At 38.5% G+C, this 25,082-nt stretch overlaps 1 protein-coding gene across 2 annotated transcripts; it reads right to left on the bottom strand.

Moving 5' to 3' along the window:
• Nucleotides 1–389: 389 nt before the first annotated feature.
• Nucleotides 390–24,856, bottom strand: RDH10 (retinol dehydrogenase 10). 2 transcript variants are annotated; one of them, XM_042869752.1, is made up of 6 exons: nucleotides 24,522–24,856; nucleotides 23,959–24,194; nucleotides 5,601–5,699; nucleotides 4,069–4,214; nucleotides 3,601–3,732; nucleotides 390–1,781 (listed from the first exon to the last, which is right to left on the bottom strand). In XM_042869752.1, exons 1-6 carry the CDS (start codon nucleotides 24,799–24,801, stop codon nucleotides 1,658–1,660), a joined length of 1,017 nt encoding a protein of 338 aa, XP_042725686.1. In that variant the 5' UTR covers nucleotides 24,802–24,856; the 3' UTR covers nucleotides 390–1,657. The 2 variants fall into 2 exon arrangements, with proteins under 2 accessions (XP_042725686.1, XP_042725685.1); XM_042869751.1 differs by having other exon boundaries at nucleotides 23,959–24,197; nucleotides 24,522–24,855.
• Nucleotides 24,857–25,082: the final 226 nt, after the last annotated feature.

The following is a 25,082-nucleotide window of genomic DNA, read 5'->3' as shown; positions in this document are numbered from 1 at the left end:
AAAAAATGTATGTATGCTATGTACATGTAATAAGTAGTAACTGCAACTGCACTGAAATATTTTTTAATCCCTTAAAAATCACACCCACACTAGTTTATTTTAATGTATATCTAATTAAGCTCTATAGAAAACCAAAACTCTTCAGATGCTCACTGACCAATTACTACACTGACCAGGTTAGAAACTAGAGAGAAAAAAAAACCTGTCAACTCCTGAAGCCTAATTTCACAGTACTTACTAATGCTTAAGAGATTAGACTAAACCTTGTAGTTGACAAAGCGGACACAGGAACTGAGCAATAAGTATGTGAACTGTGTTGATGATAAAGAGCTACAGAGCACGCACAAGTAGCTTGAACTAGTCTTTCAAGGAAGCATTCCAATCACAGATTTAAGGAAAAGGTGGCTCACTTTAATAACCACAGGCATTGGTCACTATGTAACAAGACATCCTAAAAAAGTAATCACAATTTGTCCAATAGTAGTTTACAAGTGGATGGTATACATTAAGATACAGAGGTAGAAGTTCACTTTTACAATGCTTCACTAATACAGATTACCAAATTCAAGGCACAAAATTGTTCGCTTTACAAAAAATACTGTAAAAATGTCATTTGCTGTTCTACAATGTGAGTACAACTCAAAAAAATCTTTACACCCTTCCATACTCCACATGTAAAGTTGCATCAGGCGTTACTCTATTTTTCATTTGCTAATAGTTGGCATATGACCAGCAGTTACATAAACAGTTTGTATCTCAGCTGAGTTGCTTTGTCTTTTAGGCACAAGTCCAGTTACAGAAATTTAGTACAACAGCTTCCTCAGGGGTGGGAGAACTCTGTCGGAAATAAGTACTACGAAAAGAAACATAGTCCGTAACAGCAGACTGGACTCGGACATATATAGAGGGAAACACAACAGCGCATATTTCAAATCAAGTGACTTGAAAAAAAGTCGATTTAAATCACTGACTGCATTCCTAGAAAGCCAGATGCCCAGTACAAGTTTGAATGTATTTCTGATACATTCACTTGCCTTTGAATCTGCAGAAATTTCAAAAAATTTTATCTTTGTTTAAATAGAATACACACTATTGGTACAAAAGAGAATTACACCACAATCTGGCCATGTGTCCTTTAGAGAGCTTGGATTAACAAGCAAAGAGATGCAGTCAGAAACTGTCCTTGAATTTGCTAAAAGGGCATAAGCAGTAGCTTAAATATAAAGATTTCCCTCCCTGCCCCTTACCAAACACTGTAGGGAAAAATGAACAACTTCTGAGACATTGCATCTTCTGGTTGTAGACAGCTTTTATAAATCTTGCTAAGCTGAGGAAGAGATATCACACAGTGCATCCCTACAAGAAGTAGTATGACTAGTTTACTGTACATACAGTGAGATTCTAAAGGACAATGGTGGCAGCTACATTGTAAATTCACCTTGTATACCTATCACATTTTCCAAGTACTCTAGTCAGTTTTATTTACAGTATATTAAAAAACATTGATTTTTAGAGTTCAATACACAGGTTGAGGACCCAAGAGAATGCCACAGTAAGATGATGACTTTTTGCATCTCTTAGATGCAAGTGCACTTCACAATTCACTCAGGTAATATTATCATATTCACCTATAAACGTTAGTCCATCCAAACCAGTGTTAAATTCCATTTTTTGCTTCATTGTTGTTTGTAGCCTGTTTCCTTTGAGCAATGAAGGGGTACATACACTTGTCTGCTCCCAAAAACCGGTACATGCATACAACTGCTTCAAAGGGCAGAATACTGCAAAACACAAGTTAAAAAATTGTTAAAAGATGGCACAAAAATAAAAAAGCCCTGTTTATTATGTACTTGGGCTTTCAAATGAAACAGCCATCACAGGGGTTTCCTAAGACAGTTTGGTAAAAGTGTTTTCCAGGACATTTTACTGAGAAAATTGAAATTCTAGAGACCCAGCCATACAAGCAGGCATAAAGGTGGAGGAAGAAGTTACTTGCTCACCAGCTATCAGCTTAGAACACATTTTCTGCTGCCTCTTCACAAACCTGTGCAAAGTGCACCACAAAAAGTCTACTAACAACCAAAAGTAGTGCCAGAAGTCATCAGACATTTAGAAAAATCTAATTTGGAATTAGTATTAGTTTATGCAATTCTTTGATCATCAGATGTCTAACAACTTTTACACGTATTCTAAACTCAATCACCCATCCTCAAAAAGAGGTCTGAAATAAAGAAAGCAATTTCCTCTCTGCCCCCTTCAGATAAAATTCCAAGAGGTAAAATGAGATGAATATCTGACTACAGACCCTCCTCTCCTTCCTATATACTACTTTTATTTCAAGGATAATAGGAGTTCTATCAAAGGACTAAGACGGAATCTCTTCAGCCTCTGGAAACAGTGTGACAGACACTCATTTAGTGGAAAGTAATGCACAGAATCTGGGCATTAGGAGTAAGGATCACTGAAATAGATGTCACTGGTACAGGTGTCTTTGCTGGCAGTAGTACTGTTTGTGCAGTAGCCACTGGAGGGCCTTTGATCTAAGTGCGGCTGCCTGGGGCATGGATTATGCAGAAGCTTTGATCTCCCTGTTGGAAGCTAAAGTGTTGAATGCAAGAAAACCCCAAGGGCCTTTGATGTGACTGTTGTTGCAGGAGGCACTGCTTGTGCAGAGAGCACTGAAGCACCCTCTGAGCTTCTGGTTGAAGCTAGCTCAAAGATTGTAGTGTTCTCAAGTTGCTGGCAGAAGAAACACATACATGCTCTCTTCCAGCAAAGATGAGAGCAGTCAAGGTCCTCCCTCGTCTTTGGTGACCCTATCCACCAGGAGAGACTTGAAGGAGAGAACAAATGCTTTGCAAGTACAGCAAAAATCCCAATGCTCTCAGTTTCAACCATCTCTCACAGGACTGCAAGATTTTAAAGGTTCCTACTACACACTTAAGGTTAAAGAAAAAGAAAAATCCATACAGCTGTGAAACTGTTCTTTACAAACTAGCATGCAAGTGATGATGCATAAGTGGAAGTGAGCCAATTCCTGTATTACATTGCATCACTGAAATAGAAGGCTAGTTACAGAGTTCTCATCCCAAACCTGAAGTGTTAGACAGAATAAAAGAAGATGATTCCTTTAAATAACTTTTTCCACAATCAGACTCTGCAATTTGGCTCTGAACATGCAGATTTTTACTGTATTGATGCAAGTCCTAGAGAATCTGCGGGCAGGGCCTCCTCCATACTCATCCTAGACACAAATGACACAGGTTCCTTTGCTGGAAGCTTCCTTATTCCCTCATTCCTAAATAAAAAGAACTCACAAAATGGAAGAAAAGTCTGTTGAAGAGAATATAAATCTAATGAGAATGGAAGATAATAGACATTCAAAACTAGGATGTTTTGATGACAATGCATAGGATCACAGTTTTATGGAACTTCCCAAGAAGGCAATATTCACTTATGCGAGCCAAGAGACAGGAATTATGACTGAACAGCATCTACGGCCTGTAAAGGTATGAGAGTGTTTAGAAAGTGGACACGTTCACATCTTTCACTAGCACTCTGCTGCTTGTATTGCCAACTAAACGGCATCTCAGATGTTACCTTTTCATGAAGGTGACCATGTACATGAGGCGAGGTGTGCAGATCATCGGCTGATCTGTAAGGATAGCTCTCATAGCCTGCTTCACACAGTATTCTGGTTTCAACGGTGGAAGGAAAGGCTCAATTTCTTTTCTGAAATATTTGATTAAGGCTGATTAATCAAGATCCACAAAAGAATGCCAACCTCAGAGAGTATATTAACTCACTTTTTTTGTTTTTGGAATGCCTTAGCAAAGAACAAACACTTCAACTTTTTCATTCACTATTCACTTATAGGTCAAAATTTGTGCTAAGGACCATGGGACAAAGGAAATTCAGGAAGTCCCTTTCTGGGGTCAGCATTACTGATCACACTAACACATGCAAACAGCCATAATATTTATTTTAATATTTTTATGGTAATGAGGTTAAATTACCATCAAATATTTTTATAAAACCACAAACATAAAGAAGACAAATTTTACTCACCTGATCCTGCATCCTCTGAACATTCCTGTATCTACAAGATAAGGGCAGACTAAAGTTGTTTTGATTCCATCCTTCTCAGCAGCTTTCAGTTCATGGCTCAAAGACTCGTGAAAACCTACAGCTCCAAATTTGCTAGCACAATAATCCTGTGTTGGCAATGAACAAGGGAAAAAAAAATAGCACCTTAAAAGGGACAGATATGAATCATGTTTAAAGCCAAAGCATATTTGATGCGACTCTACACAAATTTAGATAGCAACAACAAAAGACACCCACATCACATCAACTCATCTGTCACTTCAATTTTAAAGCAATCAGCACAGAATCATGAAAACAGAAAAGTTGAATGCATGAGATTAAATTGGAATCAAGTCTCTGAAGCAGGCAGGTTTGTATGGCAAGTTACTCTGTTTACCAGTTTGCTTAATATCAAATGCTGGAATGGAAGACTGAGAAATCTAATACTACGTAGGGGTCAGATTTGAAGAAGCCTAGTGATATGGCAGGACATAGGTATAGAAATCTGAAATGTTTCACTTTTTGTTAGCTTCAATAGAAGGTATAACAAAGATTTGGTTGTATTATATATTTAATTTTAGAAAATTGTATAGTTTGCTTATCTCATAAAATACTCCAAATTCAAAAATAATTGCAGAGACAGCAGTTAACACCCAAGTTTTCAGTTGGATGTACCCACACCCATCATCAAGGAAATTCGCTCAAGAATTCTCAAGAAAGTAAATACATCGAAAAAAAAGCTTTAACTTACACCAGCTTAATTCATTTCTGCTAAAAAAACAAAAAAACAAAAAACAAAACAAAACAGGGCAGTTTAAGATTCTGGATTCAGCCTAAACAAACAAACAAACAAAAAAAAAAAAAAAAACCTGCATTTTACAAGGTGGTATGACCATTATTCTGTAAGACTTATTCTTTTTCACTACTTGAATGATTTTTGTCTCCACTTGCATTTGTACTAATGATTCAAAATGCAAGCTAATATGCTCTAATCCTTACCTAGTTCTATGTATCAAACGAGTCACAGGAACTGGTGTTCTCAAATGGCTGCCAGGTCCTAGATGACCTACTGCTTATAACTTGGAGCCTAGTAAGGCATGTGAGCCACCTATTCTGCAAGGAAAGTAGGTAGCCATTTCCTCGTGGAAAAAAAAAAGGAAATAAAAAACAAGATTTTTCAAAAATCCTTGCCTTTGACTTCAGCCTTAGCACTACATTTCTTGGCAGTAATGGGTAGCTGGATGCCTTTGGAATTACCAGTAGTTACCAGGCTACTCAACAATCATTCAGCATTCTGAATGAATCCATGTGGCAAGTGCACAGGTATGGTGTCTGTTTCAGTCCTGTGGATCCCACTCACAGAGGGATGTTAGATGATTTGGTATCCATATTACTGTAATCTCCAAATACCTTTGAAGATTTGACTATTTTCTTGAGCTGCTAATACAAAAAAAAAACCTTATTGTAAGCCAAAAAAAAAAAAAAAAAAGCCAGATTATTACAATTCAACAAACCTCTACTCCAGCAGTACTGAACAGTCCCAAAGAACTTGCAACTGTCACAATGTGTCCATGATTCATTTCCAGCATCTTGGGAAGGAATGCTTTAGTGGTCTACAAAATAAATAAAACAAAGAAGAAAAAAAGGTGAACTACTACATTAGTTATAAGTGTTCAAAACCTTTACCTCAGTTTATGATAAAGAAGTTAGAAGATCATTGCATAGATTTGGAATTCCTTGGTTTTTCAAAAATGCCAACAGAGAATCTATAGCAAGTTTGTGAATTCAGACAGCAATGATTGTATCTCCAGAAATGTGAAGGTTAAAAGATCAATTGAGCTCAGACGTGTTTATTTTTCTGCAAGAGACTAGTTATCAGAAAGAGATAATTTGAACCTAAAATGGAGGTCACTTTTTTTTAAGACAGAAAAAGGAATGCAAAGTGTCTAATTACTCTGTGCAGCATTTCGGTGTTAAGATCAGTGCCAATTACCAGTTCTAATTATTGATAATGTATTTTCTCAGCTAGATATGGTTGGTTTTATCCACTTAACTTACCCTGTGCATTTTGCAATAACGAAATACCAGAGAGGCAGATGTTTTGCTGATATTACCTTTCACATACAAAATACACTAAACATCTGCTAGTTTGAACTGCTTTCCATCTTTATTAGTATCCATTAGCATTGCTCTAATTAAAAGTAGATGTACACATCCATCATTAATTCCATATCTGAAGGGCTTCAAAGATAAAACAAAATCCAGTGTCGAGATGAAACCTTACGAGTGCTTTTAACCACCACTTTGATTATCTCAAAGTTTGTTTGCTTAAACACCTTTAAAAAAATAAAATTTTAAGTGATAAATTGAAGGCAGTTCTCAGAAGACCACCTCTACTACAATATCTAGCTTTCTCATCTCTTTCTGAAGCCAACTCACACTAACATTTTTTATATAATATCAAGCAGAACATCATATATGCTGAAACTCAATTATGTAGTAAAATGGTTTGCTCAGTTCTTCTTTACTTCTGCTTGTATGTAATCAGCATACTATACTAGAACGCTTTTAAGTTGCCAAAGAATTTCAGATAATGTATGTTAACCACAAATGTGTGGTTAATGTATAAATCTACTCATGGCAAAGCTTCTATTCCATTCTAACTCAAGCAGAACTACTAATTCTTTGTCATCCCAGAAACCAAGTTTTCCCATGTAATTTGGATCCAAACCCAGAGTATGCAAATGCCCCTGAAGTATTTGCTGCTTGCTTAATTGTTGGTCTGAATCTTGTCAGCTGCATTGTTAAAGAGACATGCAAGCTACATCTGAATCCATCTAATTCCATTCTTATGCTGTCTGCATTTTCCAATCACAGATGTCAGGATAGTTTTGCTCTAATGATTTTCACATGTTCTTGTACAGCGTATTTGCCTGCAGGTGTTAAATGACTAATCCAGACCTCCTAACACCACACAAAAGAGTGTTTTCACTGGATAGCTGGCAGATGATAGAAGATTAACAGACCTCCTGACTCTTTGCCTTTTCTACTGTTGATTCATATAACTCCTAGATTCTGTCATAACTGTATAATGAAGCTAATTATAAAATATAGTCTGAGAGCAAGCTGTCTTGCATTTGTTTCTTTCCTCGTGGCAGGGATCTCTAAACCTCTTATATAGAGCCTCAGACAAGAATTTAGTTCACTTGTTAAACTAATCTGTGCCAGGCACATGAAGTTTCAGCCTCTCTTCCCATGTTGCCTGGTCATCACGAGGTAACAGTCTCAAAAAGGTAAGAAGCTTCACTTTCCTCAAGTTATACAGTACATTATTTCTCCATAGTCACCCCACAGCACTGACCACTGTACACTGGCCCATGCCTTCCACACCAACCTCCTCAGAGACAGCAGAGCACCCAGTTCAGTCCTGCTAACAATTTACTCCCTTCCATAGCATTAGTCAGTTCCATCAGCAGTTTTCACTTAGTTATCTGTCCACATCACACTGGAATGACTGATTGCCACCCCACACTGCCAGAAAGTGTGATAACGCAGACTGAAGCCATGCCTGCAAAGCATAGGAACTACAGAAAGAAAGAGGCACTTGCCTTGGAGTTTGTCCCTCAATAGGTGAGGGGGGAAGACAGAAAAAAGTAGCAACAGATTTTTTGTCCTACCACATCCAAAGCATAGACAATGTTTATCTCCTAGGAGAAACTCAACAGGAAAGTGCACCTTTAGGCTTTTGGGGTGGTTTTATTTTCTTTTTCTTTTTTGTCTTCTCTATTATATTGTGATCTTTCTTTTCATCTTTGTTGTTGAGAGTTGTGGAGGAAATACACTGAATTGTAGTTGTGTCTGTAAATCCATATTATTACCTACTCTTACAGTTGGTAAAGATAGTTGCACTGTCAAAAATGTACAAAACACAGCTGTCAGCTATCAACACCTCAGCTAAATGGATAATAGTAAGTCACCTTGGTGCTGCCATCCTCCAGCCATCTGCTGCAGCTGGGAGTCAGTACTTAAAGACACGCATGGCGAGAGACAGACACACCCTATTGGGGGACACATTTTCAGTCTCAGAGTAAGGCTTGCCCACTGCTCCTCCCAACCTCCTCTTGCTGGGAAAAACAATCCCAAAGTGAAGTTATTCTCTTCCGTGGTATAAGCAATCCCCAAATAAATCAGTGTTCTTACTGAGCTTCTGGCACAGTCTACTTCGTTGATCAAAGCAGCTTCCTCCATACCCTGGTCCCCAGTTTTTCTGTCTGGTACATAAACCAGACCAACCTAGTTTCTTGTTTCTAGTTTCTTTCAGCTTTAGCTACATCTGCCTACCAGACCTGACATCTTCTCTGTGCTTGTCGCGATGCTGAGAAGGCAGTTCAAAGTTCGATTGTTTCAGGGGCAAGATGCCTCTTGGGTGGCCTTCCCATCTGGCATTTGTCTGAACAGGTAGCACAGCCCACATGGGCTTTCTGAGGTGATGCGTGGACACACTAATCCTCCGCCAAAAAAAGCATTAGAAAATACGACGCAAGAAATGTGGTATTGTCCACGACATTAGAGGTCAAGAACCAGGCCCCCAAACTAACTGAAATGATTTAATCAAACTATCTGCCTCAGGTTTGATCTTTTAATTTCAGTTTTACATCTCACAGCTGTGGAGGAAGACATAGAACTAAAATCATTTAAGTGGTTCAAGTTGAAGTGAGGTCTTTTATTAATGACAAATGTCATACAGTTTTCAACACAGAGGATAAACCAGAGAGTACAGTAGATGAAAGGAATTATGCTATGAGGAATCAGGAAAGATGCACGGTGTTCAAAGTCAAGAAATTTAAAGTTAAGCATCTTCTTTACTCAGAATTGCTCTTTTTTTATTTCCCCCTCTCCTAGAAAAACAGAAAAAAAAAACCAAAGTACTGAACAAACAAGTTTTCTAATCTGCAGTTCAGATTAGATAAATCTGAACTGGTAGGTAGGGCAGACTGATTGTAAGAAGCTACTCTGAACAGAGAGCAGAGCTAGTTCTTCTGTTTGTTTGCTTTTGAGACTGTTTAATTTTTATGTTCAGGCTCCACAAAAGACCAATTTCAAACCTTCTAAGCAATTTCCTCCATGCTTCTGAATATATAAGAACTATTCCCAGTAGCTGTAACATGTATTCCATGTGCACACAGCTTTAATGACTTATTTCTCGTAAGTGTGAAACTGAACAAGCATTTACATGTCACTTCATAGCTTTCGTAATCTGTTCTCAACATTTTGGTTTACGGCAAATTAACTTCTAACAGTCTAGCACTTCTTCCCTCCCCTTCCCCAAATTCTTTAGTTCCATTCTTAATGAAACAAAACTCAAAAGATTGTGCAACACAAAGAACAGCACAGCTGCAATGTCAAGACAAATTAGCCTAAATACAGCAAATGAGAATATGAAGAAATACCCTGTTTGGGAAAGTGATTTTTTTAATTAAATTTTGGAGTAATTATTCTTAAAGTAGAAAGCAAGCCTACATAGAAAACAATGTTAGATGTATGCAGCTTGAAACAATGAATACTGGATGAACAAAGCACACCGAAGTGGAAAAGCACATGCTACCTCATGTTTATAGACTTGTTTTTATATTAAAGAAACAAATAAAGCAGGGAGCGATGTGCAAGAACCTTTAAAGTTTCTATTTTTCAATATAGCTTTTTTTTTTTTTTCTCCATACTTTCTGCCTTTCATCAACACCCAACCAGCCTTTACAACTATTCTGATAGCATGGACAAGCTGCTTTACATAAAGGCAGAAATTCCTTTATGCCAAAGGGATAGCTTATTTTCCACATGATCCCCTCAAATAAGGTGGATAGAGTGTAGTTACTTTTCAGGGGCTGATAGGAATAGGCAAGTTTGCCTATTGCTGATGTTAATCCACAAGAGTAGCATGCTGGTGTAACAAATAATGATTTTACTCAAGCCACAGCTATTCCTGACTGCCAGAGCAGCCAGATGCATAACAGTATTAATAGGTACATCTGGGTAACTGCTTTTTTGTTGTTGTTGTTGTTTAATCTTCACGTTAAAAACTTTTCAGCCAGATCCACAAGGCAGAGATGGTGACATTAGTCACAGACCCATCTAGATGACTCTATTTAAGCCTGGAACTAAGGTAGCAGAAGTCACAACAGCCTGCTACCATGGCTGAAACATGAAAGTATTAATATGAAGCAGTGGAGACAGTGACAAAAAAAAGTTCCGGTTTCTATTTAAAATGCACCTCCATCCTCTCTTTGCCTTGCGTGGACGTTTGATTTTACATTCTTCCCTTTCTTTGTGGACCACAGTACAGCACTGCAGGTTCTCCTTGCACGTAGGATAGCACATGGCTGCCATGGGGTAAAACTCAGAAGTTATCACATGCCCCAGCTTTCTTTTCATTCCAATAACTGGAAAGTAAGGTATGGAAGTCTGACAAAAGAGAACATCCAACTGTTCTGCAAACTGTCTGTGGCAGCCTAAGTCTTAATGGAGGCTTCTCAGTACTGGATAGAACAGCAGTAATGCACTCCTGCACGTTGAAAGGAAAAGTGAGGCACCTAAAAGGCAGAAAAAACCCATGGCAAGCTTGTCACTAAATATACTGAAGTTATTTTCAACTATAGTCATACAGTCGCTCTTATTTCAGAAGATAACCACTTTAAGTACATTTTATAAACATGGGGTAAAACTTCATTTACAGTATTACAACAAAAGCCATTGCCAAATATTTTTAGAAGAGTCTTGAAAGTATACCCTAGAACTGTGTAACGCTCAAAGGAGCATTTATTCACATTAGAGGCTACAATATCCAAAAATGCCTTCTCAGACACCAAAGCATACCATTACAAGATTGGATTTAACTGTTCATTTTCCTTTTATTTTTCAATTGTTTCCAAGAGAACTGAGCACAATAGTTTGACATTTGCACCATCACTTCAATTACTTTTTCTGTATTATACCCCTACCCTTAAATTCCACTATACAAGTATCTCCAAAATATTAGTTTAAGGTGAGATTATTAACTGTGCAAAGACTACATCAAAAGTCCTGAACTGGATACTAGAGAAACCACACAGCACAGCAGACATGGCTGTGTTGTTAACAGGCTGACTACAGAGGGCAGATACCAGTCTACAACTATTGTTGACCTTGCAAATGTAAGGGACCAAAATCGTGCCTCAACTTGAAAGGACCTCAGATGTCTCTGCTGGCTGGTTTCAAGAAGCACTGGGCCCCCTTGGGATAATTAGCCACTGTCTAAGTAAATATTTAAATAGCTGTAGAGATCAGTGCTATTTCTGATCTTCAGTTTCTATTCTCAATAAACTATTGTGAAAAACAAGTCAGAATTATGTAATTTTCATACAGTAATGAATTAAAAAAGCCACACATTTTTCTGGATTGTTCACAGGTGATCATGCCTAGATCTTTCTGTGTGAGATTGACTGTCTTGCTCAAGCCAAGCTGCCACAGACATCTGTGGCATTAAAAACATGGAAAGAAACTATCTGAACAGGCTTTGCATTCAAAATAAAAAGCTAGCACTTCAATATTTCATTTCAAAAGGAGTCCCTTAGTTATTTACCTCCTGGCAGGCAACACAACCTTTAATTTCTCACTAAAGCTTTATTTGTCCTTCACATAAAAACCCACTGCCCTGGGACCACAGGGATTCCTTTAATACTGAACTGCAACAGCAGTTAATGCTTAACGCACATGCACAGTAATAATGTTACAGTTGCCTTGCAACCACAAGCTCCTGAAAGAACAAGTCTGTAAGGATGACAAGTAGCAAGGAAGTGAAGCCACACATGGGCACACCAATATTCTGTGTGCCCTATAACTGTAGATAGAGTGAAACTACAGATAAGATCCAACCAGGTTAAGAGGTGAAGGTAACAGAATAAGTACTTTGAAGAACTAAGTCACTAAGACAACACCAGATAATTTTAAACTCTATTTGATTTACAGAGAAATAAACATATTTTTGCTCTAACTCTGTGTGAAACAGGACTTTGAAGTACACAGAGTCTCTGCTTAGTGAAATCATAATCTATTACTTAAATCACTTGTTTGGAATTTATTTTTTTTTATTAATTCGTATCAGTAATTAATGCTCCTGCTTTCTCCTCTCTCATGGCTGATCCATCCACAAAAATCCTTTGCTTCTCAAGAGACACAATCAGCTAAGAAGCATCATATCTGTAAAAAACTTCCTTTATTGAGGTTTATAAGTGGGTTTGTTAGTAGTTACAAAAATGTATCATGCAATTTGCTAAATAAAAGTATGTTACAGTCCATAATTACATTTCTACATTGTTTTGCATTCATAGTACTTAGGGTGCTGTGACAAAATTTCTTGAAATTTCAATATCAATAGCTACCACTGTTTCCAGTGTTTCCAGCTCTTGTGGTAGTTTCCCTTGCATTGAATAAACTCATGTTGAGTGTATCAGAAGAAAGCTGAAACTGAATAAAGTAGTTTCCTTAATCAAAACTTAGTGCCAGAAAGCTGTTTACAATGCATAGATAGTAAAGATAAGATAAGTAATGCTAATAAAAAAAAAAAAAAAATCACAGGAAACTAATACCACTAGTTATCTCTCAGTCATTAATCATTGTTTTCCACTCTTTACTACCAGAACTAATTATGCCAAGCCTAGGACAACTGAACATAGCCAGGATAAATTGTCTTTTGTATAGTTTGTTAACAGGGCTTAGTTGGAAAAGGGTTGTGTATACAGACAGTAGAATATGATAAGCGCTTAGGAAAGGACCTTGCAACAGAGACTTTTGTTAACTTATCATGTCACTACATTGTCTCTCCCTCCCCTTTCGTTTAAGGGCTTCATTTCCTGTGATATTATCCCAAATTGCATAACTAGGACTGGAACAGAAAACAGCTTTGTTCTCTCCTTACTCTGATGTGTAGGTTAAGTACTCAAGCATGCTACCTAAATAACAGAATTCCTGTTTCAGGAGCTTTCTTCTTTAGAGTCAAGATGGAAATTCCACTATTACCTAAGCCTTAAGGTAATCAAGAGCTAACCAAAGTTCCAGTTGCTTTACACAAACCTTTTCTTTGTGTTCAACACCAGAGCAGCACTTTAGACACCTTTAAGGGCATGTACTTCAGGTACATGTACCACAGCCAAAGGTGGCCCCAGTTTTTCCTTAAGAATGTTTCACTTTTTTTTTTTTTTTTAAAAAAAAAAGAAAAAAAAAGAGAAGCCTCTGCTTTGTATGCTTTCTGGGCATTCAAGCTGAACTACCCCTGTTAATCTATACCAGCAAGTGGAAGTAAGGGCTTTCATGTTACTGGTATGCAGTCTCCATTTTTTTGCTCCAAGATCTTTTGTATTTTTTCCTACTGAGAAGAAACGGGTTGTAGATTTTTAAAGCTTTTAAAATTATTTCCACCCACAGATGTCAGACTTCTATTTAAGTGTCTGGTCTTCCTAAAGAGCATATGCTGCACCAGTCATTTCTGTGGAAGCATCTGTCTGCTTCTCATGGACATGCTTGTATATATTCTACCACACATGCATATACACTTATTTACTTTATCTGTACTTACAGATATGGCTTGCATAACTGGTTTATATATGTGCATCAGTATATACTGCTACTTAAATCCCCTATTGTACAGTTAGGGCTCTTCACTTCTTGCAAATCTTTGATTTCATGTAGCTATGAATAACGGAGCACATTCTCCATTCTAAAAAGGCATCTTTTCCACTTCCACTCTTTCTCCTTTCTAAAGACCCTTCAACTGGAAAAAGTGAGTCCAGTAAGGTAAGGCAGCACAGGACACCTAGATGAGTGTGCTCTGGAACTAACATATTTTCAGCTGAATCCAGGACACATGCATATTGTGTTATCTTCAAAAATAAAATGATGCTTCCCTTCTATCAGAAACCTTTCACTGACTATACTCCTTTGCCAGCTTCTTAAAGGTATTCATTCAGAGCACTCACAGACAATTCTGCCTGCACTGAATTTCAATGGCTTTTAAGGCTCAGACAGTACAATCATACTGGATTCTCAACAGCTAGCAATGAACAAGGGGAAAAGTTTATCTCCTTAAGCAGGGCAGAAGTGCAGAACATAGGTTGCCAGTGATTGTGCATTCCAAATGCCAAATTAAAATTTTAAAAGCTGAAAAGTTTTAGTAGTAGGTTAGATAGCATGGTAAGAGGGCTGTTGGAGACTTGCTATACATTTAGTTCTGCCTCACATTGCAAAACAAACATGATAAATGTCTATTGGAACTTGGGAACAAACACATACATGCAGAGTTCTCCGGTCAGCACAAGTTTAAGACATAACCAAGCTGAGAACTCAAGCTTTCAGATTAAGTCATTTTGCTGAAAAGATGAACTCTTTCCACCTGCCCAAAGATATCTCATTAAGTGGACTGATGTTTATTGTCTACAAACAATATTTCAATACACTTTCAGACTATAACCACTATCAAGCCATGTTCAGTTTAAGGCAAGTGCTACACAGTTGGCAGTAGTCTCTGAAAACTAACATGCAGTTTCAAGCAGAAGGATGTGCTTTCTTTAAACAATCATATTAGCATCTGAGCTTTTCATATATTCAAAACTAACAGAGTTCCACCACCACTGTAAGAAGCTAAAGGACTTAAGTTGCAGTTTCAGTAGACAGCACTATCAACATTATCTTCTTCCACATGCATATCTGTCAGTAAAGATCTAACTTGCATTTATCCAAATGCCAAATTTAAAGTTACTTCAGAGTTTGCTGGTCAAGCAATATCAGAAGATAACAGTTGGCTACTTCTTTCCACAAAAGCTGGGTTTAAGCCCTGTTGAAGTCAAATGACTAGAAATTCTGCTTTGTTTATATACTGACAAATGGCCCAGTCAAAGGATTCGTGGTATTTCAGAGCAATGTTGACATTAGTGTAACAAACACATCAGTCCCTCACCTTCATTAGCACAAGTTTGTAGCAAATGTCCAACCATTTGGAGAGCAGTTATTTATTGCCAGCTATTTGATAATCTTGACCATAAAAAAATGAAAACATGCCACTGTGAGTCAGTGAAAAATCCACACAACAAATTCATTTTAGAAAAGCTATTAGATAAGAGTTCAGAATATTCTGTTCAGTGAACAGGAACGCAATTCAACTTCCAAATACACATTCTTCTCCAGCTTGCCATAAGCTTAGTCATGCTCTGGAATACTTAGTAACGCTTAATATTTTAGTCTGCATATTTCCAAATATTACTAGAGAACAGTACTTAGGGAAAATATGAAGTCATCACTCATGTTTTACAATTTACGTAACTGACTTTTGAAGATGTGGCAAAAAAAAAAAAAAGTCTGATTTCTTTACATACCTTAAGGCAGTAGCTCCACAGCACTGTTATTGCAGTGCAATATCTGCATGAGTATGAAAACTGAGTCACTACATTCACCCTTCCCCACTCTGTAACTAGGCCATTGTTTCAAATCAATTACTTTAAAAAAAATGAAAGTAATTGCACCATAACTGAATATTTAAAAAAAAAAAAAAACACCAAACAAACAAAAAAACAGGATTAGGAGGAAAGCTTCTCTCTTCACTCAGTAGTCTAATTTACTGGAAACTAAAAAATACAGAAACCATTGCAATTGAATGAAAATTCAGCTTTAAAGCTTGTTTAGGAACAAGCTAAAACCCTAAAAGAAGGCTCCCATTTACTACAAAGTAAATCACAGAATGAGGAACAACATTTTTTTAAGCACATGGAGATAAGACATTTTTAAAATTCAAAGTGGGAATACTTCTCCCTGTCCTTCCTAAAAAAGATGTCTAAAAAAAGAAGTTTTAGCAGGTAAATATTCTCTTGATAAGAGACAACAAAAAAGACCAAAACTACAGCTAGTATATTGACCAAAACAGTGCAATTGCCTTCTATAATGCACAAGAGCAATCACAGTATCAGTGCAAAGCAATAAGCAAGTCGTTAACCCTTTATCTAAGGGTTTTTAATAGTGCATAATTAAAATACTGCTCTCTCTAGAAATGAAGTTACTAAATTCAGACTATTATGACTGATGGATTTAAATAGCTTGGAACCACACATGCCTATTTAAACGATTTAAGCCCATACATCTTATTCTAGAAAATCTTGTCAAGAACAAGGTTTCATTAGACAGCTGTGAAGGTCCTGTCTGCTACCACATGGTTTTATCCTACTTCCAGTTTCTTTCACACAAATGCTATTTGGCGAGTGCCAGTCTAAAATGTTGATGAAGCAAGTGTAGTCTCTAAGAAGCAAAACTAATCAATTTGAACAAGAAAATGAAGCTTCCCTCTGCAGAGTACTGTGAGCTGAATTGGTTCATCCAAGGATCAGATGAACACCAAAACTAGCGTAAGGTAAAACATGGATTCAAGGGATGTCCCATGCTTGCTGCCACTAAGCTGTCTCTAAATTTTTTTCCTAAGTCAACAGAAATTATGGCCAAGTTACTTTTAAGCATATGCTCAAGCACTTATACAAGCCAATGCTGTAAGTGGAGTGCTTGAGAAGCTGTCACACAAGTTCAAACAGATGGCAGAATTGACCAGGGCACATTTAGGTGCAGAATTCAACAGCCAAACAAACTTGAATTTCAAAAGGCTCACACCAAGAGAGTCACCTCTGCTCTGCAGCTGTTTCTGCATTCCATGGCCTATAATGCCCTCCCCTCCCGATTGTGATACCTCACTTGTGTCAAGTGTTAATTTGGCTGGCGTATAAATCATTATTCTAATACAATTATTTACAAGAACAAAGCGTTCATTCAGAGGTTTAAGCATTGATGTAAATCTCTTTCCTGCTTGTTACATATCTCCTTTCAAAACAAACGATAAGAAACTGAGATGCCAGCAGTTTATGTCTCCTTATTTAGATCACAGCTATATTTTTCAATACACCTTTTTATGCAGCCTAAGACCATGAATACAAGCATACAGCATAACATGTGACTCAGTACTAGCTTGCCTGTGCAGAAATACTTCTACCACTCTTCACAAAAGACACACACGTATCAATTACTCAGTTTTATTATCATTGTGAATAGCCAGAAACCTTAAAAGCTAGGGAGCAAGGTTTATCGAGTAAATGATGCTTTGGCTTTTACATACAGAGGACTTGAGAAAGTCCTTATATTATAAATGCTTAACAAAAACCTCAGGCAAACAAACAAGCAAAAAACACACACATACACACACACACACACACACACAAGATCCAGATCAAATCAAATTATGAGATGCACTGGGAAAGGATAATACTTTCCAGCTCATACAGATATAAAAGTACAGAATACTATAAAAACATGTTGCTAAAAAATGGCAGGGATAGTGCTAGAAAACACAACATTCATCTTCCTTCAACCTGTCTAGACAGAGTATTTGATGGCCCTCAGAACTACAGACAAGGATTGCTAGCTCACATTGTTCACTTGAGGCTGGTTTGTCAACGAGGAAAATACTGGGTTAGCAAGACACTTATTCACATCTTAATAAGATTATATTTCTCCGTATTTGAGCACATAAACACATCTGCCTTCTAGAAGTTCTGCTATTGTCACTCAGTTATTACAGAAAGGTAATAATGTGTTAAGATCTCATTAACATCATCACTTTTTGTAAAATTATAAATGTTACTTTAGACAGAACAACCAGTAATTTAACACTTCATCATACTCTATCAAAGCACTGCTCTTCCAACCACTAAGGGACAAAGAAGGCACATGTGTAATTTTTATACAGAGTATTTCCCTGAAACAGCAGAGGCACTCTCTCCACTTCAAGCTAGGTTAAGCATCACAGTGGCAAACTATCCATTCAAGGTTTCCTGCTTCCCAAATTTTCCATAGTATCAGACCAAAGTCAGTTCAGGAGTTTTTGCTTATTCAGCTGACTTAACTCATTCCAAAAGAAGGAGAAATTTAATCACCACACTGATCACTCATCCAGCACCATTTCTTCAGAGCAGATTAGCAATCCCGAAAGCACTGATATGGTTTGCTGACAAGTCTCTAACCCTCATAAAAGTCACAGGAGACTGAAGTGTGAGATTACCTCAAGGACCTTTCCTCTGCAAGCTACACTACACTTCCAGCTTTATTTTAGAAGTCTTTGGAATTACAAGCCACTAATAACTGACTAATACTTCAAATGTATTTCAATTAGTTTGAGAAGTCTTGGCATGTTCTCTTCAGAGAAATTCTCCTTTCCCTTAAAGGGCCTATCACATTTCTGTTCTGTGAAAATAATGTTATTGCTTTGGCCAAGTGGTACACCACTTTCACAGCCACTGACCTACAGGCAACAATTAACAGGCTGCAATTCAAAATCCTTTTTTTTTTTTTTTTTTTTTAAAGCCCAAGTTCCATACATCTTTCAAATGATGCAGAAAATCCATCTCAAAAGTGTTGCCTGAAAGCAGCCACAGAAAATTGAGCATAATTGAAGCACTTTAAGACCCACTGAGCCATCATTTCAGCTTTGTGAACTGACAGGGACAAAAACAACAACACACTTTATACCACTGAAGAAAAGGGAGATGCATGGATTCAACTACTGCTTGAACAAAACAGGTCAGCATTCTCCATCACACAAGTAAGATTACCTAGCACAGAACATACACACAGGAAAGCTTGTTTTGTAACATATGTAAAGAATCTTCAATACACTCTTCTCACAGTCCTGATGGAAGTGCTGCCAATGAAGCCAAGAGCTCTAGAAGCTGTTTTGGTAGAGCTCCTCTCTCACATACTAATTTATTGCTTGAATTAACACAATTCCTACAAATGACAAACTAAAGGTGTTTGTTTGTTTGTTTTTTCTTTCAAATATGGCTGAGACTCATCGACCTCCCCAACCCATACTGCTCGATAACTCTTCGGATCAATGAGTACACTCATTTCAATCCACACGTATGGATACTCTTGGAAGTGATGCAAAATCCCTTCCACAGCTGAAACTCTAGGTAACTAATCAAATGTGTTTCTTTTGTTTATTTGCTCAAAAAGGATCAGAAAACTGGAAAAAAAGTCACTAAGACTGATTTTTTGAAAACAATCACAGCAACTTAAATATGAGACTAGCTTACAGATGCATACAGATGCAAGATGCAGGAACCAATTGTTACAAAATAGAAGACTCCAGGTTGATAGCAACCATACTTGACAAGGTCCTGGTACACTATACAATACATCAGTAAAGAAAGCTCAAAGCCAGTAGTTTCAGAATCATGAGCAGGCATGAAGTATACATACATCTGTTTATTTGCTTAAGATTTTGTTAAATATATTGCTGCATTAGAGGGAAAGATTGATATTTTAGAAAACTACATCTGGAAGACAGTATTTTCCTCAACTGATAGAAGATTTCCTCTATTTCCTTGATAAATAAGCCCAAGAACATATGAACCACAGAAACATACCAAAGCACTTGCAAGATTTAAATATGACCAATACCCTATGTCTGTAGCTAAGAGCCTGACTGCTTTTGGTTCATTTTCATTACCCAGCATGCTACTGCATTATATGAAACACATGTGCTGTCTAGGGTAATTTACTGGTGGCATGTAATTGGAATCACTTTGCAAGGGAAGAGTTAGTTTTGATGACACTTTTTGGATCATATACACATGGTTTGGCTTGAATTTGATCCAACTCATTTTTCAAAGAAAAAAGTCAAGAACTTATAAACTTAGTAAGCAAACTTCTTTGGACATGTTATCATGAAATTAAAAATCAAGACAGCTAACTCCACTCATTCCAAAACGCAAAATACAGCTAGTTGGCACATAAGTGTGTATGTTTTATCATAAACACTAGAACTTCAGAAATGAAGACAGAAATTAAACTACTGTGCCAATAGTTTATAAAAGATTTGTCCTGGCACAGTTTCAGATAGCAGCTTCGTATAATTAAATTAACTTTTCTTCTGCAGAACAGTCACTGAGCACACTTGATGTGCAACATTTTTACATAACATTTTTACATACTAATCACAGGTATGAGTTCTACTGAACACTGGGGAACTACATGAGATTAGAATCACAGAATCCTTAGAGTTGGAGATTAGGTAGTACTTATAGATAAATCACTTATTCTCCAAGGTTTTAGCAAGTTTTCCAGTCTGATTAAGCTGACAACCTGCATAAATACGTATTTAATTCAGTAACCTCTCTAGATTCCACCAAGCCTTTTCTTTCAAAGGTGCTTACATTCAGGGGATTATATAGTGCAAAATACCTAAGTTATTCAAGCAGTATTTCCCTCTTACGGAGTCTCTCTCACCTCATATTGTCAGTGTAGGGCCATTTAGAATTTGTTACATCCCTGCAAAGGGAGAAATAAAGTAGTTTATAAGTGAAATGAACAGCAAGGCAGCAATGTACAAGTCCAGGCTTTAGCCTTCCACTTCTTTTTAAATATGACAGAGCCGGAGCTAAATGCTTTTGCTTCCCCCTTTTGGTAAGTTGAAGAGAACTCACTAGGAGGAGAGCTTCAACTTGCAAGTTTCAGAGGATTGAGGTGACAATAGAAAGCAGAAGTAGTATCACTGTTCTCTCAGAGCTGGATGCTAAAGCCCTGCTGTACAGAAGGACCTTCTTAACACAGAGCTTTGTGGTACCCGACCATCATCTCACTCCGTTCAACAACTGAATCTGGGAGAAGTCACCAGGAACTACGCTGAGGCGCAATACTAATACCTCTCTATTCAGCAGTGGTTCTATAACTACATGTTCAGGCAGAATAATAGATACAAGAAATCTCAATCCATCCTGAAATAGTACAGTAGTTTTATTGAACACTTTTCTATGATCTAAAACACAGTGTGCTGATACTTTACTTAGGCTTTATTGTAAAATCTTATAAAAATCTTTTTGCTTAAAATAAATAAAACAACTGCTTAATCTTGCACTAAATATTTTTTTTCAAATCTGGATCCTGACATAAAGGAAAAGAACTCCCAGTCTGCAGGAGTCCTGTTCCAGTATTTGACAAGTGCAGCCAAGTTAGTTATTCTTGCAACAGACTGGCAAGAAAGATACTGTTACATTACTGCTACAGTTTTATGCATCTGCAAATTATAGTATACTAGAGCCGGCCTGTTTCAAACTGAGAATGGATTTTGTCCCTGTGTTTTCAATATCAGAAGCATTCAAGTTATCACAGCATGAAATAACAGGTTTTTAATACTGCAATGGATTTTATGCTGTGGAAATTGCTACATGATGCATTGGTGACATGTTTATATAGAACACATATAGGAAGGCTTACACAAATCATGGATGTCAGCAAAATGGAAAGCATCTGTTTAGGCTGTGGTATGCTGCTAAAGCTCTCCTTACTGCCAGTTTGAGATACGGTACACAGCCCAGTTAGAGTCACAACAGCAAACCAGTGACAGGCTTTAGTTTTACTGCCTACTGCAGAAGTTCAGCAGCCTTCAAATCATAACTGCTAACAAAAAACAAGTTCAGTTCACCTGCACAGAGAACATGCAATCAATCCCATTTCAGAGGCTTCAAGAGGACAGTACCATAGTTCCAATTGACATTTTTATGTACAAGCACACTGAGGCTTGTTAGTGATCAACATATGCTGGAAAATGTACTGTGTTACACAGGAGGGAGAGGAAAAAGAAATTAAAAAAGAAAACAAGACAACCCCAAAAGCACAAACGCCGAACTACTGAGCAATATTACAGGGAAGATTCATGTCAATACAAAATCTTTTACAGCTTTTTGGATGAAGCATCCTTCAAGAATAGTTAGAAGTCTACATAATACTCCAGAGTATTTGCTTTGCTTTTGGACCACCAGTTTAGCTGACATGGAAAAGTCTAGCTGCATAAGACTTCACACATCTAGACAGATTGTTTTATTTAAGTCAGCATTGACTTGCATTAAAAAAAAAAATTGGCTTCAAATCAGCTGATTCAGATGATATCTTATGAATTAAGTATTATTATTTTCTAATACAAGTCCACCCACTGTTGGCCAAGTCAGTCTTCTCTGAGATCAGGAAGGGGAAGACTAGGAAAAAGCTTTGCCAAGAGCAAAAAATAAATAAAAGGAAAAGCAAAGCAGGACAAAATCTGCAGGAAGCATACATATGAACAGATCCTCAAGTAAATAGAAAGGGTGTTGACTACTCCTTAGAAGATTATGCCAAGATCTCAATTTCCACAGTTCAGATCTTAAGGAGAAAAAGTTATCTAAGAAGGTATAGTTAAGTCATTTGATACTAACATTTAGAGATGAATGAAACTTACAAAAATAACAGTCACAGCAATACTAGACTGAGCTTAATATTTAATTACTGTAAAAGAACACACACAAGATGCTTTAAAAAGGTCTCTGAAACAATGTTATAAATAAGTGTATGACTTAGGCCTGAAGGAAGAACAGCTGGAGCATTTAGGATCCTCCCATATTTTAATTCATGGTGATGTCATAATTTAGAGTTCTTGGAAACTTTGTCAATTCTGCTTTTAAACCACATCAATAACAGTCATTAAATCCAGCGTACATCTCTATTTGCTTCAGCATCAGTTTCACTTCTATGAAGGGAATACACAGAGCTCTTAATTGTTGCTGAGTCTTATGCACTTTTTCAAAACTTTCAAATTGCCCAAATTGCCTAAAATATACTTTAATAGTTCCTAAACAACCTTGTGTGCATTGAAGCACACTTTCTGCAAGCTTTACAATACATTGGAAAAAGACTGCTCTGCCATTAGGTATTTCACAGTGAGGATTTGAAGGGGCTCCTTTAGGGTTATGAAACAGCATTTAACTTCCATGTTGAAGCCCCAGGTTTGTGAGGCCCTTCTAAGTTTTAAAGAGGAGGATTTTACAAAATTTTATCATCCAAAGGTAAGAACAGCTAAGGAAAGCTCAAGTTGAAGCGTATTTCAGATTGCTTAATCGTTTGATTGTTATGCAAGTGTATTTCATAACACTATTTGAAGGACCAAAGAACAGTTCAATACTAACAATGGGCTCAGTCTGACAGCTAATGCTAACCCGAGTGTGCATCATGCTCTCCTTCAACATAACTTTCATAGCTCACTACAGTGAGATTAAAAATAAAACTTGCAAGGAAACAAGATTTAGGCAGACAAGAAGAGCAAGATCAAGTAGCTTCATCAAATAACTTCTTGATAACAATCTGCTAGTTACAGAAATAGTATCACCTCAGAATCAACTTTGAAGATTTTTCTTACTTCTACTGGTAGCCCCAGGAGAAAGTATGAAGACAAATACACAGGATTCCCAAAGAGTGCTCTTGGCTTGATTTCTTGGCCTTTTCTCCCAGCTACCAAAAGCAACAATTTGCCTCCAAGGCAATTCAAACAAGACCTCCAGCGGGGCTTCTAATAAGCCTTTTTCTCCAGAAGTGTGCAACTGTGCTATTGTAACCACCACCAAAACAGCATCTTAAAGCTGCTGACATTGTGCTCTAAGACTATGGAAGGAGGGAGCAAAGTCATTCCTTAATAGCAAGGACCTTTAAGGTAAATTTAGAAGTGACAGTTGCAAGAGATTTCATATCCAAGGCTAAATAAGGCTGAATGAGATTGTGAACTCAAGATTTTAAGAGCATAGAGCCAATTCAAAGCAATTTATTAATAACTTCAATACCCACCATTACCTGTTAAACAGACAGTTAAATTAAAAGAGAAGTCTACAAAGGGGAGAGCTTGCAAATGAAAGGGACCAAGTGCAAAATCCAAGGAGACAGGAGTTAAGCAACAGCAGTTAATTCCCTCAAATTAACTGAGAGAAAAGGTAGGACAAATGAACATATAGTTACCCAGAAATGCGCGTGACAGTTGACCATCATGGTCCTCTCAATCAGCTCATCAGGACACTCCAAAAGGTGGTGCCCAGAGACCACGCCAGCATTGTTAACCAGGACCGAAACCTCTCCAACCTCTTTGCGGACCCTCTCCGCTGTTGTGTAGACATTTTCTCTTTTGCCCACATCACAGGTGTATGTGTAAACCTGCAAGCTGCAATGGGGCAGCACATCTTTCTCTCCGTCTCCAGCTACTAAGGAACACAGAGGAAAGAAAAGAGAAAACGTTCTCAGTTGGATTTCAGCAGGCAAATAAAGAATCGAGCGAAAGAGCAAACTTACTTCCAACGCACTAAAACTTCTGTTTACTTTAGTGTCACCACGGTACACGAGAACTCGCCCGCTCGCTATCGCTGCCAGCTCCGAAAGCCGCCGCGGGGACGAAGGGACACTCGGGACGCGGCCCGGGCCGTGCAGCCCGGCTCCCTGACAGGAGGGCCTTCACCCGGCGCCGCCCCGGAGCTCGGGGCGGGACGGCCGCAGGTGGGCTCCGAGGGGCAGCGCGCAGCCCCACTTACCTTTGGGGGCGGCCTCGGCGAGCTCGCGGTAGATGTGCCGCACCATGCCCGCCGTCTCCTCGTTGCTCTGCGTGTTGATGTCCCACAGCACCAGCAGCGCCCGACGCCGGGCAAACTCCAAGGCGAAGAGACGGCCCAGGCCGCTGCCCGCCCCGGTGATCAGGCACACCTGCCCCGCCACGCTCTTCTCCTTGGGCCGCACCAGCCACTTGGCAGCGGCCAGCACGAACGCCCACAGCACTCGGAAGGTGACCACGAACAGCTCCAGCAGGATGTTCATGCTGGCGGCCCTTCGCCCCCGGCCCGGCGGCCCTCACCCCCGCCCGCAGCGGTGGGCACGGCGCGGAGCGGAGCCTCCCTTCACCCGGCTCCGCACCTGGGGCCGCTGTTCTGGCCGAGGCAGCCCGGGACCGGAGGAGCTACCGCCGCCGGGGCTGCCCCGCCCCGCCCGCCGCCACCCGGGACGCCCCGTGCTCCGTCCCACACCCCACGCCCGACGAAGGAGCACGGGGAAGGAGCTTGCCACCCGCCCCGTCCCCGCACACCCGCGGCCCCGCTGTT

This window comes from Lagopus leucura, unplaced genomic scaffold, assembly GCF_019238085.1.
Source record: "Lagopus leucura isolate 7727_CA_CO unplaced genomic scaffold, USGS_WTPT01 Super-Scaffold_100002, whole genome shotgun sequence".
NCBI lineage: Eukaryota > Metazoa > Chordata > Aves > Galliformes > Phasianidae > Lagopus > Lagopus leucura.
The sequence above is the reverse complement of the archived record's forward strand: the minus strand, read 5'-3'. Positions and strand labels throughout refer to the sequence as shown.